Source organism: Apiospora kogelbergensis, assembly GCF_038363985.1.
Source record: "Apiospora kogelbergensis strain CBS 113332 chromosome Unknown utg000005l_segment0_segment0, whole genome shotgun sequence".
Taxonomy (NCBI): Eukaryota; Fungi; Ascomycota; class Sordariomycetes; order Amphisphaeriales; family Apiosporaceae; genus Apiospora; species Apiospora kogelbergensis.
This window is the reverse complement of record NW_027117422.1, coordinates 72,209-83,977: the sequence shown is the minus strand read 5'-3', so window position 1 is coordinate 83,977 and position 11,769 is coordinate 72,209. Positions and strand designations below refer to the sequence as shown.

The following is an 11,769-nucleotide window of genomic DNA, read 5'->3' as shown; positions in this document are numbered from 1 at the left end:
GCCCCCTCTTTCCTCATTGCAAGGATTTTCTGTTTGTCTCAGAGTCGGACGCTGGTCCGCAGCCGCAGGTGGGTTGCATCGTGGTGGTCGGACAGCAGCAACCCGACAAAATCGTTCCTACATCATTGGTGCTTTTGACAAGACACTGGGCTGGCATCGCAATATAGCTACCCCCCTTGGCACTTGTGTAACTCCAACCCCGAAGAGATCTACACTCTGTTGACCCATCATACCAATGCGGCCGCGGAACCGCCCCCCGCAGTTCCCCCTCCAACTTCCCGTCAGCACTCTGCATATCCCCTCCCACCATCTCCTCCGCTCTCAGTAATCGATCTCTTATCGATCTATTGTGGAAGGGTCATGAGAATGGACTGAGGCGGGGCTACAGTCCCGGATCTGGGGGGTGGGGTGGGGTGGACATATGCAGTGAATCAATATATATTTGATTTTTGTGGAAGACGGTGATGTGACCTGTTCTGCACTCTTGCATAAACTTCTGCACATAATTTGTTCTTCTCCGTGGGTGGTAACACCGCATATTAATACACAATAAATCACCATGCCCTTTGACACCTCCACCCTCGAGCGGCTCGACGAAATCGTCAACAACGCCTGCTCGAACCCGACTGCTAGCATCCCCGGCACCACCGTCGTCGTCGTGGGCAAGGATGGCGAGGAGCTGTTTGCCAAGGCGGCGGGCAAGCGAGGGGTAGACTCCGAGGAGCCCATGACGCTCGACAGCGTCTACTTCATCGCGTCCTGCACCAAGCTGCTCACGGCCGTCGCCGTCATGCAGCTCGTAGAAAAGGGCACGCTGGCGCTGGACGACGCCGCGCAGACCGAATCGCTCTGCCCGGAGCTCCGGGCTCTCCAGGTGCTGCGCGCCGACGGCGCCCTGGAGGAGAAGCAGGCCGCCATCACGCTGCGGATGCTGCTCAGCCACACGGCCGGCTTCGGCTACGCCTTCTTCAACGAGCGCGTGCGCGACTGGTGTCTCGCCGCCGGCGTGCGCGCGTTCCCCGAGACGCTGGAGGACGTCACGTTGCCCCTGCTGTTCCAGCCGGGCACGGGTTGGGAGTACGGAGTGAGCCTGACTCGACCGACTGCTACAACGTTCGACTTCTGCTAACTGACAGTCCGGATCAGGTCGGGGTTGACTGGGCTGGTCTCGCGCTCGAACGGGCTACCGGTCTGCGTCTGGGCGACTACTTGCAGAAATTTGTCTTCGCTCCGCTTGGGATCAAGGACATGTCCATGATCCCAAGCCGCGAAATGCGGTCTCGGGTCGCGGATATGCACGCGCGAGGCACAGACGGCATCTTGAAGACCAGAGATCACCTTCTCATGCAGCCGCTGACAATCGATCCGGACGACGAGGCGCAAAGACGCCAGATCTTCCACGCCGGCGGCTCTGGCATGTTTGCCAAGCCGCAGGAGTACTGCAGTAAGCAGCCCCTCTGCAGATAAAGACGAAGCACTGACCTGGGCTCCGCAGAGATCCTGGCCATGCTCCTCAACGACGGGACGTGTCCCCGGACCGGCGCCAAGCTCCTCGACAAGGCCACCGTCGAGGAGATGTTCCGCAATCAGATCCCCGACTTCCCCGACTTTGGCCGCCAGGGGATCCCGGCCGCCCACCCCGACCTGACCAACCCGCTCCCGGACCTGTACCCGGTCGAGGGAAGCCGCCGCAGGGCTGGGGGCTCACCTTCATGCAGAGCAACGGCGGGCCGACCGGGCGCTCCGGCGGGACGGGCCACTGGGCGGGCATGGCCAACACCTGGTGGTGGTGCGACCGCGAGCACGGCGTGGCCGGCATGGTGTGCACGCAAATCCTGCCCTTCGCGGACCCGGCGGTTCTGGGGCTTTGGTTCCAGGTGGAAACCGAGGCGTACAAGGCGCTCAAGGCAGGGAGGTAGCAACACTGCCCTACACGGGTACCCCAGTAGGTCAGAGCGTAGTGTTTTTAGGTTCATAGGCGGCCGACTAGCAGGGAAGTGTGCAATCATGTTTGAATCACTAGTCTTTCTCGTGACAGCTTCGATTCCGCAACAGCTGAATACCCCTTGTTTCTGTGGGTAAAACGGCCCTAGAAGGGGCAGATGACGCGGAAAAGTTGGCAAATCTCCAACGTGATGGAGCAGTCTTGCAGCTTGGCAATAGTAGCCAGGTCTATGACAGGGTCGTAGAGTGCGGGGATGTGGAGAAATCCGGGAAACGGAGCATCCTCTTGGCCCCTTAGATATCGAGTTCCGTATCCGCCCTCTGCTATTCGCTGACCGACCGCCCCTCCACTATACAATAGCGGCTCTTGGAATCCGCAGGTTCCAGGTGAACAGGCCCCGTAGTATGTCCTATCTCCGTGCGCGGGTGAGCGTGAAGGCAGCGCCCTTTCTTCCCAACCTTGGGCGTCTCTCCTTCTTCATCTCAGCATCCCACGTTCGAACATACCATATTGGCGGATCATAGCCCGGCCGGGAAGATATCTGCTTCAGCTACCTACAGCAATGCGGCGTCAAGGCCACTCGTGCGACCAATGCCGGAGGTCCAAGCGGGCGTGTGATGCGCTCGCCCTGGAGGATTCTCAGGACATCGAGTCGGCCTTTTCGACCGGGGATCATCGACAAGGTGCGTTCCATTGCCCAGTAACCGTTCAAGAGGCCGTCGACTGACCAAGCACAGCCCCAAAGACGCAACCATGTTCATATTGCGTCAGAACCAAGAAGGAATGCACGATCAATTGGGCCTGGACGCAGATGCGGATTCGGAGAGCGTTGGAAGCAGAATCTTGCGAAGGCACTACTTTAGATGCCTCGTCTCCTGCTAAGCGCCCAAGATCGGATTCGACGGATACTCGATTTTCAACGAGGCCTCTTTCTTCTGATCACCACTTTGACCTCACCAATTCGATAGGGGATCTGCACAGCTTCAACCATTGTACGGATGGCACACCGTTTGGCCAACTGCAAAGCCCGGCTGTGCTTGACACACCATATGATCTTCTCTCTTTGAACCAACCTGTCGAAGACGATCTGTCCTTGGCGGAGTGGGAGGCAATCTTCGGCCTTTCTGGAGATGGGAAAATCCCTGAGCCCCCGGAAATTGGTAGTCTTGAAGCCATAGGTGGTGATCCAATCCCAGGCTCAAACTTTGTGGGCGGCTTCGACTTCCCGGGACAGATGCAAGGTCAACTTCAATGGGAAACGGATGCGAATAGCTGGCTAGACACCTCGTGTAGTCCCGTCACCGCAACTTGTGTCGATGCGCCAACACCTTCATACGACAAATCGCATGCTCGTGGAGAGAGAAAAACACGCAAGCGGCGTCGCACGTCACAGTCAAGTTCACGCGAACAATCGATATTCCTTTCTTCGCTTGCCGCGGACCACAGACTCGCAGCGAGCACGAATGAGGGCCTGATCTCATCCAACCTGCTTCGGGTATATCACGATGTCCTTGAACACAACCTCTCGTGCTGGCTAACCGAGGTGTCCTGTCCGTACCGGCCCAGATCCAAGTCTCTACGGGAGAGAGTCAAGTTGGCGGAATGGGGCCCTTCCTGGTCGAACCGCCTGTACGACCGCACATTGAAACTGGAAGAAGCTGCAAAGAAGGCCAGACTGATAAAGTTGAGCCCGTCGGAGGATCGCGCGTGCAGCCGGGCATTGCATCTTGCCATCATGGCCTTCGCCACGCAGTGGGCCCGGGGAAGCCATCACCGGGACAAGCGATATCCTCCGTTCTCGGTCACTTCAGAAAACGTCATGACCAGAGACAGCCTTGGAGGACTGGCCGAGTCGTTTGACAGCGAGGTCCAGTGGTACTTCCGGACGCAGGCCGAAAAGGCTTTGCACGAGATGTCAGACGTGGAGTCGTTCCGACTCGCCTGTGCTGAGTCGATCCTTGGTCTGGTTCATAAGCCTTTCAAGCGCGACAACGAAGTGGTGGAGTCCATGGAAGACAGAGAAGAGAGGCGGAGAAGAGGGCACCATGCACCGGACGACTTGATGTTAGAAATCTCGAAGGTCATCTCCCAAGACGGGCCTCGCAAGTACATGGAGCGGGCGGCTCGGAGGATGCACACGCTGAAGTTCAAGTACGACTCGGCCATGAAAAACACCCTTCGATCTTCCGGCGCCGACAATGTCACGGACCCGGTCCTGTTCATGAGCGAAGACGACCAGACCTCTGTCGGGCTCCTGTACTGGCTCGCCGTCATGTTCGACACCGTCTCTTCCTCTGTGCACCACCGGCCCCTGGTTGTGCCCGACCAGGAATGCCAGCACCAGGACTGTGCAGACGAAGACACCGATAGCCCGCGATGGATATTGGACCTTTTCATCCAGGACCAGATGGACTCCCCTACGCAGCGCACGCAATGGCCCTGCTCGTACGAGGAGCTTGCTGAGGCCGTCACCAGGTCGGGTCCTGTCAAGGTGCTCTTGTATCGACACGTCGCCTGGCTGCAGAACTCTCTGCGACGAGGCCAGAAACGTGAGAAGATTGAAGAGATTATTCTCAGCGCAATGACCCTTCATCGGTATTGGAACATCACGTACGGCAAACTCTTCAGAGAGCTCGTGCGAGACTTTCCTCTCGTGCCAGGGCGAATCCAGAGCTGGTTCGTGTGCATTTCGGGGCACTGGCATCTGGCGGCCATGCTGCTGGCCGACCTGGTGGAAACCGTAGATAAGCAAGGGCTCGGGTCCAGCGAGGGCGTAAGACAGCGTCTGAAGGGCAGGGCCGTCGCTACGCTACGAGATACTAGCGCTAAGGAGTTATCGGACCTGGCTAGAGTTGCGACTCCCTCGCACGTCCATGGCGGCGGTGCGTGCACGGTACCACCACAACTTCCGGACTTCCATCCCTTCGTGAGCGAGGCGACGATCCTCACAGATCCCTGGACCATCATCTTGATCCAAGCCTTCTCGCGAGCCGCGGTTCACCTTTTGGCACATGCAGATCATTGCCAAGAGCACGCGTTGGAGGCTGCTAGTGGCGAGGAGTTGGCAGAAACGGTACGACGTGCAGAGGAATGTGTCAAGGGCTTGTGGCTTTTGGGGAAGAAGTCGGATGTAGCACGAAAAGTGGCAGATATTCTGAGAGACGAGTTGAGGGTCTACCACGGTACTGTCGTTTCGTCCAGTTGAGGCGGGACAGTCATGGGAAGCTTTCCCACGTCCGGCCTATCCAGCTCGCTGCTAGCTACGTACGTAGACCGTCCTTCGACTAAAAGAGTCCACCCAGCGGCGTGAGACGTCTCTTCGCCGCAACTTGGCCAGATAATATATCGACTGGGATCTTCATCTGGTGACCCAACAGTTCGCCCTGGGCCACAGGGAGGGATACTCCGGCCACAGGCAGGGATGCTCCAGCAGCAGCCGGCTGTCCAACCAGCAGATGCGAACTTGCTGCCAACTGTTCTGCCAGCATGCGCTCCCCAGCGGTGATCCCTAGAATCTCAGGCCGCCCTCCCAACGCCTCCAACGCTGCCTTGGACATAGCGTTGGTTTCAGCCATGAGTCCTTCCGCCACCTCCAACGCTACCTTGGAGCTGGCGTTGGTTTCTTCCAGGAGCCCTTCTGTCAATGCCGATGGGTCTATGGCGTGCTCGGCTTTTTCGACCAGTCCTCTGGCGGCCAGAGCCAACTGCAGGCTCACCAGCAACGGTCCTATATCGACAGTTAGGCTAGGATTCCACGATAGATTGGGTTGCAAAGCTCTCTCACCTACGACGGGTGCCTGGGTCAAGTCCACACGACCCAGCACAGGAACCATTTTGAGGCCTTTGCCTAAAGTCTTGCTGGTATTGGCGACAGGGGTCAGAATGGACATCGGAGTCTTCATTACCACCTGGCTGAGGACGATGCCAATAGTCTCAGTGGTACGTTGGGCGCAGCTCGTCTCAACAAGATTTCGGACCGTATTGAACGCCATTTTGGGAGGTGTGACGGCTGAAACATGAGTGACCTTATCTTTCTTGAGTTGGGAAAGTAAAGTGGCCGGGTAGGACTTCGACGAAGCGAGATTACCTAGATCAAGTTCAATAGGGGCGAGTAAGAGACGAGGCCAACTACCGAGCTTAATTACTAGAGCGTTTAGAAAAGATTATAGGTCATAATTCATGAGAAAAAGGTATTCGACTGTTCCTCTTATCCTGTTTCTACATGCCCAAATGCGTTCTAGATCAGCGTCCATATATACAGCCACCACAAAGACGGCCTGGACGGTGTGATCGGCGGAACATCCGTCTCACCGTGATCTGCACCAGCCAGATCATTTTCTTCTCTCGGAACATGGTCCAACCTATCGAGATTCCCAATGTTTGCCCGTACGATGATGAAAGATGCCGATATGCATCTCGAGGGACACAAGGATGTTTCTAGCGTCCGTTTTTGTGTTCAGGCAAAGCAACTTAGAAGAAGAAGCCCAGTGTCCATATTCTCAACAATTTCGCGCGGGAGAGGCGTCTTCCGAGGGGGAGCTATGTCACGGCTGAATTCCATAATAGGAAATTTGCCGTGGTACTCGTCGTCTAGTCAATGGGAATACTCATGTGTGATCCCGCTGCCGTGGTAAGCCTAGGTCTGCGATTGTGACATGCATGAACCCGTTGTTGTGATATTGGAAACCCTGTTTCAGGTCCCGGGTCCCGCAAAAGTCAGTGGCACTATTGGGACGCCACAGGTATTGATGGTGGTGGCGTCTGCGGGCCGCGCTGATGGCGCACATCACAGAGCTGAGCATTCACCCACAGTAAAACTACACTATCGAGACAGATACGGACGGTGGTGGCGTCTACGGCTCGAGCTGATGGCAACACGCTATAGATCCGAGCATTGGCCCTACTCAGGCCGCTATGCTAGAGCTCATATATACCATGTATCATGTGTATATTACAAGCAACCCTGAGTGCCCTTGTCCACACCTGCAAAATCCGTATCCGCTTCTGCCTTTGTATCCTACGAAGAATTTGGAAGGGTTCGAGTCTGTACGATTCTCTACATTGGCGAGCGCAGCCACCCACAACTACAACTATGCCTACAACATTGATACGCAACTCCATCCCTCTCCCGCGTCACGTATACGAGGGAGAGGAGTATTTCTGCAGATTCGCCCCGCGCATCCATCGCGATGCCCGTCTCGCCGACGCGGGCTCCTGGCAGTGCCAGGTCGACTTCTTCGACTCCAGCACCGAGGCGCGGGCCGACGCGAATCGCAACAAGGACGTGGTGAGCTACGCCGTGGGCTGCATCAACCCGGTCGTTGGCAACTTCACGGCACTGTGTGCCTGCGAGGCCTTGAGCGACCGACTGGCACTCACGACGTATATGGTCGAGTATGCCTACATACACGATGATGGTAATGACTACCCCATGTTCTTACAACTTGCTACGAGGCCAAGGTTTTGACTGTCATTTAGTTATCGAGTACGCCGAGAACAAGGGCGAATCAGAGGTAGAGACGCATGTTTGCCATGGGATAACCGAGCCAGTGTTAACCCTTGTGTAGCTCACCGAGGCGAACCAGCAACTCATGGAGGGCCTCACACTGGCAAATGACGCCAGAGGAGGCTCGAAAAACGACGTCAGGCGGCGACAACTGCAGGCCAAGATGGTCATGGAACTCATGGACGTCGACAAGACGAAGGCAAAAGAATGCCTCCGCCTCTGGAGGGAGATGTCGGACGTGTTCGTCCAGATCCGGGACTTGAAGTTTACCGTCTTGGACGACTATCTCAAATACCGTGTCGTCGATGCGGGGTGTCCGTGAGTGTAGCTACCCTCTGGTAACCACGTAATTCTATCTGCCCAACTAACTAACCAACACTGGATAGTTGGACCATGAGCTTGCTGTGCTTTTCTATGGACTTCACTTTGACCGACGACGAAATCGAAAAGACCTCGGCCATCACCGCCGCAGCATACGGCAGTTGGGTGTTGGTGAACGACTATTTCTCCTGGGAGAAAGAGTGGGAGAACCACCAGGCCAACGGCAGTACCGGCAAGATCGCCAATGCCGTCTTCCTCTTCAGTCAGTGGCACTCGGTGGGCAACGCCGAGGCCAAGCAGATGCTCCGGAAAGAAATCATGGCGCGCGAGGAGACGTACTGCCGGCTCAAGGACGAGTTCGTCGCCGCGGGCGTCGGCTCGGAAAAGATGACGCAGTGGCTGGAGCTGCTCGACTGGGTCACGGCCGGCAATTTCGCCTGGAGCATGACGACGGCGCGGTACCGGCTGGGCGCCGAGGATAGCTACCCGGCGCTGCGACGGAGCGCCTCGACGACCTCGGGAACGCGCGACAGCCTCGGGCACTCCATTTCGTTCAACACTGCGAATCTGGCCGACGAGACCGACGCGGTCTTGGGGGACCGCAAGTACCTGGACGAGAACACTCCGGAGCCTGAGCAGATTACCCGAAGGCGCGAGCTGGCCGTGGTCGATCAAGGCGCGCTTGTTCCCGCCCAGCCTGAGTTTACCAAGTCGAACGTCAATGGCGGCTGTTCTTTGCAGAAAAGCGAGGCGGTGAGACGGACTGAAACCCTTGGTGTATAATTGAACAGAGCTGACTCTTGCCCTTCTAGCTTATCCTACAGCCTCAGCAGTACCTGGAAATGATGCCGTCCAAAGACATCCGGAACGCCGTCATCGACGGCTTGGAGGCATGGTACCACGTCCCCGAGAAGTCTCTCAGTGTCATCCGCGACATCGTCACTATGCTGCACAGCTCGTCCCTCATGTAAGTACGTGGCCCCCCTGATTAGGAGACGACCTCCAACAGCCTTTGTTGACCCAGAACCCACGCAACAGGATAGATGACATCCAGGACGGCTCCCAGCTCCGTCGCGGGTTCCCGGCAACGCATATGGTCTTTGGAATCAACCAGACAATCAACGCGGCCAACCTGATCATCATGAAAGCATTGAAAGCCGCCGAATCGCTCTCACCCCTCGCCCTCAACATCCTGATCGAGAGGCTCATTGATGCGCACATCGGCCAGGGTCTCGACCTCTACTGGACTCACCACACCGAGATGCCGACCGAGGAGGAGTATTTTACCATGGTTGACGGCAGTGAGTAAACTTCGTCCGGGTTTAACCAGCCAATCCTCTATACTGACGTACTTGTGCCTCCCAGAAACCGGAGGTCTCTTTATCCTTTTGGCCGAGTTGATGCGTTCCGAAGCGACAACCCATCATGATCTCGACGCCGGCCTGCTCATGAAGCTGGTGGGCCGGTTCTTCCAGGCACGCGACGATTACCAAAATCTCAACTGCGACCAAGTACGTTGAACCCCAATACTTCCTTCCTCTAAAACCACAAGCAGCTAACACTTCCCGCCTTTCTTCCAAAGTACACGCAACAGAAGGGCTTCGCCGACGACATAGGAGAAGGGAAGATCTCCCTGCCCCTCATCCACGCCCTCGGCACCAACTCGCCGCACCAGGGCCGGCTGCGCAGCATCCTGCAGCAGCGAAAGACGATGGGCGTCGGGGAGCTGAGCTACGAGATGCGCAAGCTGGCCCTGGAGGACATAATAGCGACCGGCGGGCTCGAGAGCACCAAGAAGACAGTCATGGGGCTGCAAGAGGCGATCAACGAGACGCTGACCATGTACGAAAACAGGGTGGGCGGGAAGAACTGGCTCTTGCGGTTGGCGCAGAAGCGGTTGGAGATTGACTAAGTAATAGTTAGGGTGGATTATCGGTGCTCAACATGACTAACTACTACAAGGGGCCGAATGTACTTTTAGGTTATTGATAATATTGACGTCTATATTGTGCCTCGCATTTGTATCTGTTGTGCAGGAACTACTGGAAGAAGATCTAATAAAATAAAGATATTATTGACGCTATTATTATGTTAAAAATTCTTAAGCAAGCCGCTCAGCTCACCAGCCTTTTGAACCTGTCGGTCATCTTCTCGTTCCAGCTATACGTCACCGCGTTGGCGAGGCCGATGTACTGCGTCGACGACTGCATCACCAACAGCCAGGTGGGCGAGGACCCGCGCACCGCCTCGGTCAGCCGCGTCGCGATGCCCGGTATCCAGAGCACGATGTACAGGACGGGGTAGCCGTTCAACAAGAGCATCCTGCGGAGGTTGTTCCTGGACGCGTGGCGGGCGCCCCCCGTGGACGTGGCGGTCGTTGGCGTCGGCTTTCAGGGGCCGCGCCAGGGCGGCTCCGTTGGACGTCCTCGCCGATTCTAGATCCTGAAGGGGCATACTGGCTTCCCCATGGGTGGCGCTTGCGAACGAGACCGGGTTGGTGGTGGCGGCGGCTGGTGAATGGTCACCGGTGTCGATGTAGAATGTCTTCTTGACGATAATCTCGCTGGTGTCCGTGGTGTCCAGGCTGTCATTGGCCTTCCCTCCAACTTGGTGTTGGTGATCTCCTGGAATATTGTGGTTGGTGGTTGGCGTCGTGCTCAACGCAAACCTATTAAAGGTGCGCTTCAGGTGGATATATATGTAGGTATAGATAACAAAGGTGGCCAGGAAGATGGCCATGCGCCAACTGTGAGTGAGGGCGTAGCGGAGAGACGCCCTCTCGGAGCTGATCCAGCACCAGTTACCACTGACGGGGCCATAGGCGTCCAGGCCCATCCCGATGGAGCCTTGTTAAGGGGCCGGGGTTAGTCCTTCAGTGTAAACATTGTGGTGGAGCAAGGGGCGGAGCAGCACGGGAAGGGGAGATCAAGGGACGTACTGGTGATGATGGATGGAACCCAAGCCAGGGCGCATAGTGAGATGATTGTCAAACGCGACGGCTCCGCTGACAGTCTCCGGGTGCGCAGCGTGAACAGGACCGTAATGGACATGATCAGGATGTTGAAGTCGACAGCCTGAACCGAGAGTTGCCCCACGAAAGCATTGGCGTTGCACGCCGGGCCCGGGGAAAGTGGCTCCGGCTTGTTCAGATTGATCATGGTAAAGATGCCCGATATCGAATTGTTCAGCGAATTTATGCCGTCTGATTTGGTATGTCAGAACTGAGTCAGTGGGTGACCTATACTAAGATGCTGCCATGAAAAGGTTACGTACCGGCAATCAGGAGATTCAGAATCAAGGCATGACGGAAGTGTCTTCCAGGAGGCGCGACGACATGAGCGACGAGAGCTATTGAGGTGGCCAGCAGAGACAGTATCGATCCCACGAGGGTTGGTATCGCCACGGCCAAGTTGATCGACGACATGACCGTGCGTCGGGTGAAGATGACTCTGAAAAACACGAACCACGACGCTCCGGTGAGCTAAAACGTGATATCTCTTTCCCTTTTCCTAATCGACGCTCTCAAGAAGAAAGGACTGTTATGAGGTGATGCGAAGAGGAGACAGCTTGTGCCTGAGTCTTGCGAGCAGAGGACGCGGGGAAGGATAGATCCGAGAGATGCCACGAGCTGGGGTCGGGGTTGCGGTACGCTTAGCCGCACGAGACGACATGATGGCTCAAGAGGTTGAGACCAGTGCGGCACCGCGGTCAAGGATCATCTATGTATGTATGTGTGTGTGTATGGTATGAGTTGGTAGCCAAGATCTCGGCCCGCCTAGCAAAGGCGTGCGGCGGAAGATGTGTAAGGCGAATGTTCAGACGATTGCAAGTATTCCTTGGAAGTAGCTGGACATAACCACCCATGATCTGCCCCCTGCTACGGCGATGCAACGTAGATCGTGTTACAAGTTGACGACACATGACTCGAGACCGCCAGCCGCAGTTGAGAGGACACGCCATGCCCTAGACCGAGCAAGTCTAGAATTGCTCACTCGGA

The 11,769-nt window shown here is 56.5% G+C and overlaps 5 protein-coding genes across 5 annotated transcripts; 3 read left to right on the top strand and 2 right to left on the bottom strand.

Moving 5' to 3' along the window:
- Nucleotides 1-559: 559 nt before the first annotated feature.
- Nucleotides 560-1,919, top strand: PG998_006602 (beta-lactamase/transpeptidase-like protein; the record flags this gene model as incomplete). Its single annotated transcript, XM_066873418.1, has 4 exons — nucleotides 560-1,077; nucleotides 1,137-1,444; nucleotides 1,496-1,674; nucleotides 1,695-1,919. 4 exons carry the CDS (start codon nucleotides 560-562, stop codon nucleotides 1,917-1,919), a joined length of 1,230 nt encoding a protein of 409 aa, XP_066729363.1.
- A 1,761-nt stretch (nucleotides 1,920-3,680) lies between these two features.
- Nucleotides 3,681-5,150, top strand: PG998_006601 (uncharacterized protein; the record flags this gene model as incomplete). Its single annotated transcript, XM_066873417.1, has 1 exon — nucleotides 3,681-5,150. One exon carries the CDS (start codon nucleotides 3,681-3,683, stop codon nucleotides 5,148-5,150), a length of 1,470 nt encoding a protein of 489 aa, XP_066729362.1.
- A 79-nt stretch (nucleotides 5,151-5,229) lies between these two features.
- Nucleotides 5,230-5,937, bottom strand: PG998_006600 (uncharacterized protein; the record flags this gene model as incomplete). The annotated part of the gene is made up of 1 exon (XM_066873416.1): nucleotides 5,230-5,937. One exon carries the CDS (start codon nucleotides 5,935-5,937, stop codon nucleotides 5,230-5,232), a length of 708 nt encoding a protein of 235 aa, XP_066729361.1.
- Nucleotides 5,938-7,037: 1,100 nt separating this feature from the next.
- Nucleotides 7,038-9,684, top strand: PG998_006599 (isoprenoid synthase domain-containing protein; the record flags this gene model as incomplete). The annotated part of the gene is made up of 8 exons (XM_066873415.1): nucleotides 7,038-7,362; nucleotides 7,424-7,458; nucleotides 7,513-7,769; nucleotides 7,838-8,525; nucleotides 8,585-8,739; nucleotides 8,811-9,073; nucleotides 9,138-9,283; nucleotides 9,328-9,684. The coding sequence occupies 8 exons, from the start codon at nucleotides 7,038-7,040 to the stop codon at nucleotides 9,682-9,684; spliced, it is 2,226 nt and encodes a 741-aa protein (XP_066729360.1).
- A 248-nt stretch (nucleotides 9,685-9,932) lies between these two features.
- Nucleotides 9,933-11,196, bottom strand: PG998_006598 (uncharacterized protein; the record flags this gene model as incomplete). Its single annotated transcript, XM_066873414.1, has 3 exons — nucleotides 9,933-10,618; nucleotides 10,711-10,974; nucleotides 11,046-11,196. 3 exons carry the CDS (start codon nucleotides 11,194-11,196, stop codon nucleotides 9,933-9,935), a joined length of 1,101 nt encoding a protein of 366 aa, XP_066729359.1.
- Nucleotides 11,197-11,769: the final 573 nt, after the last annotated feature.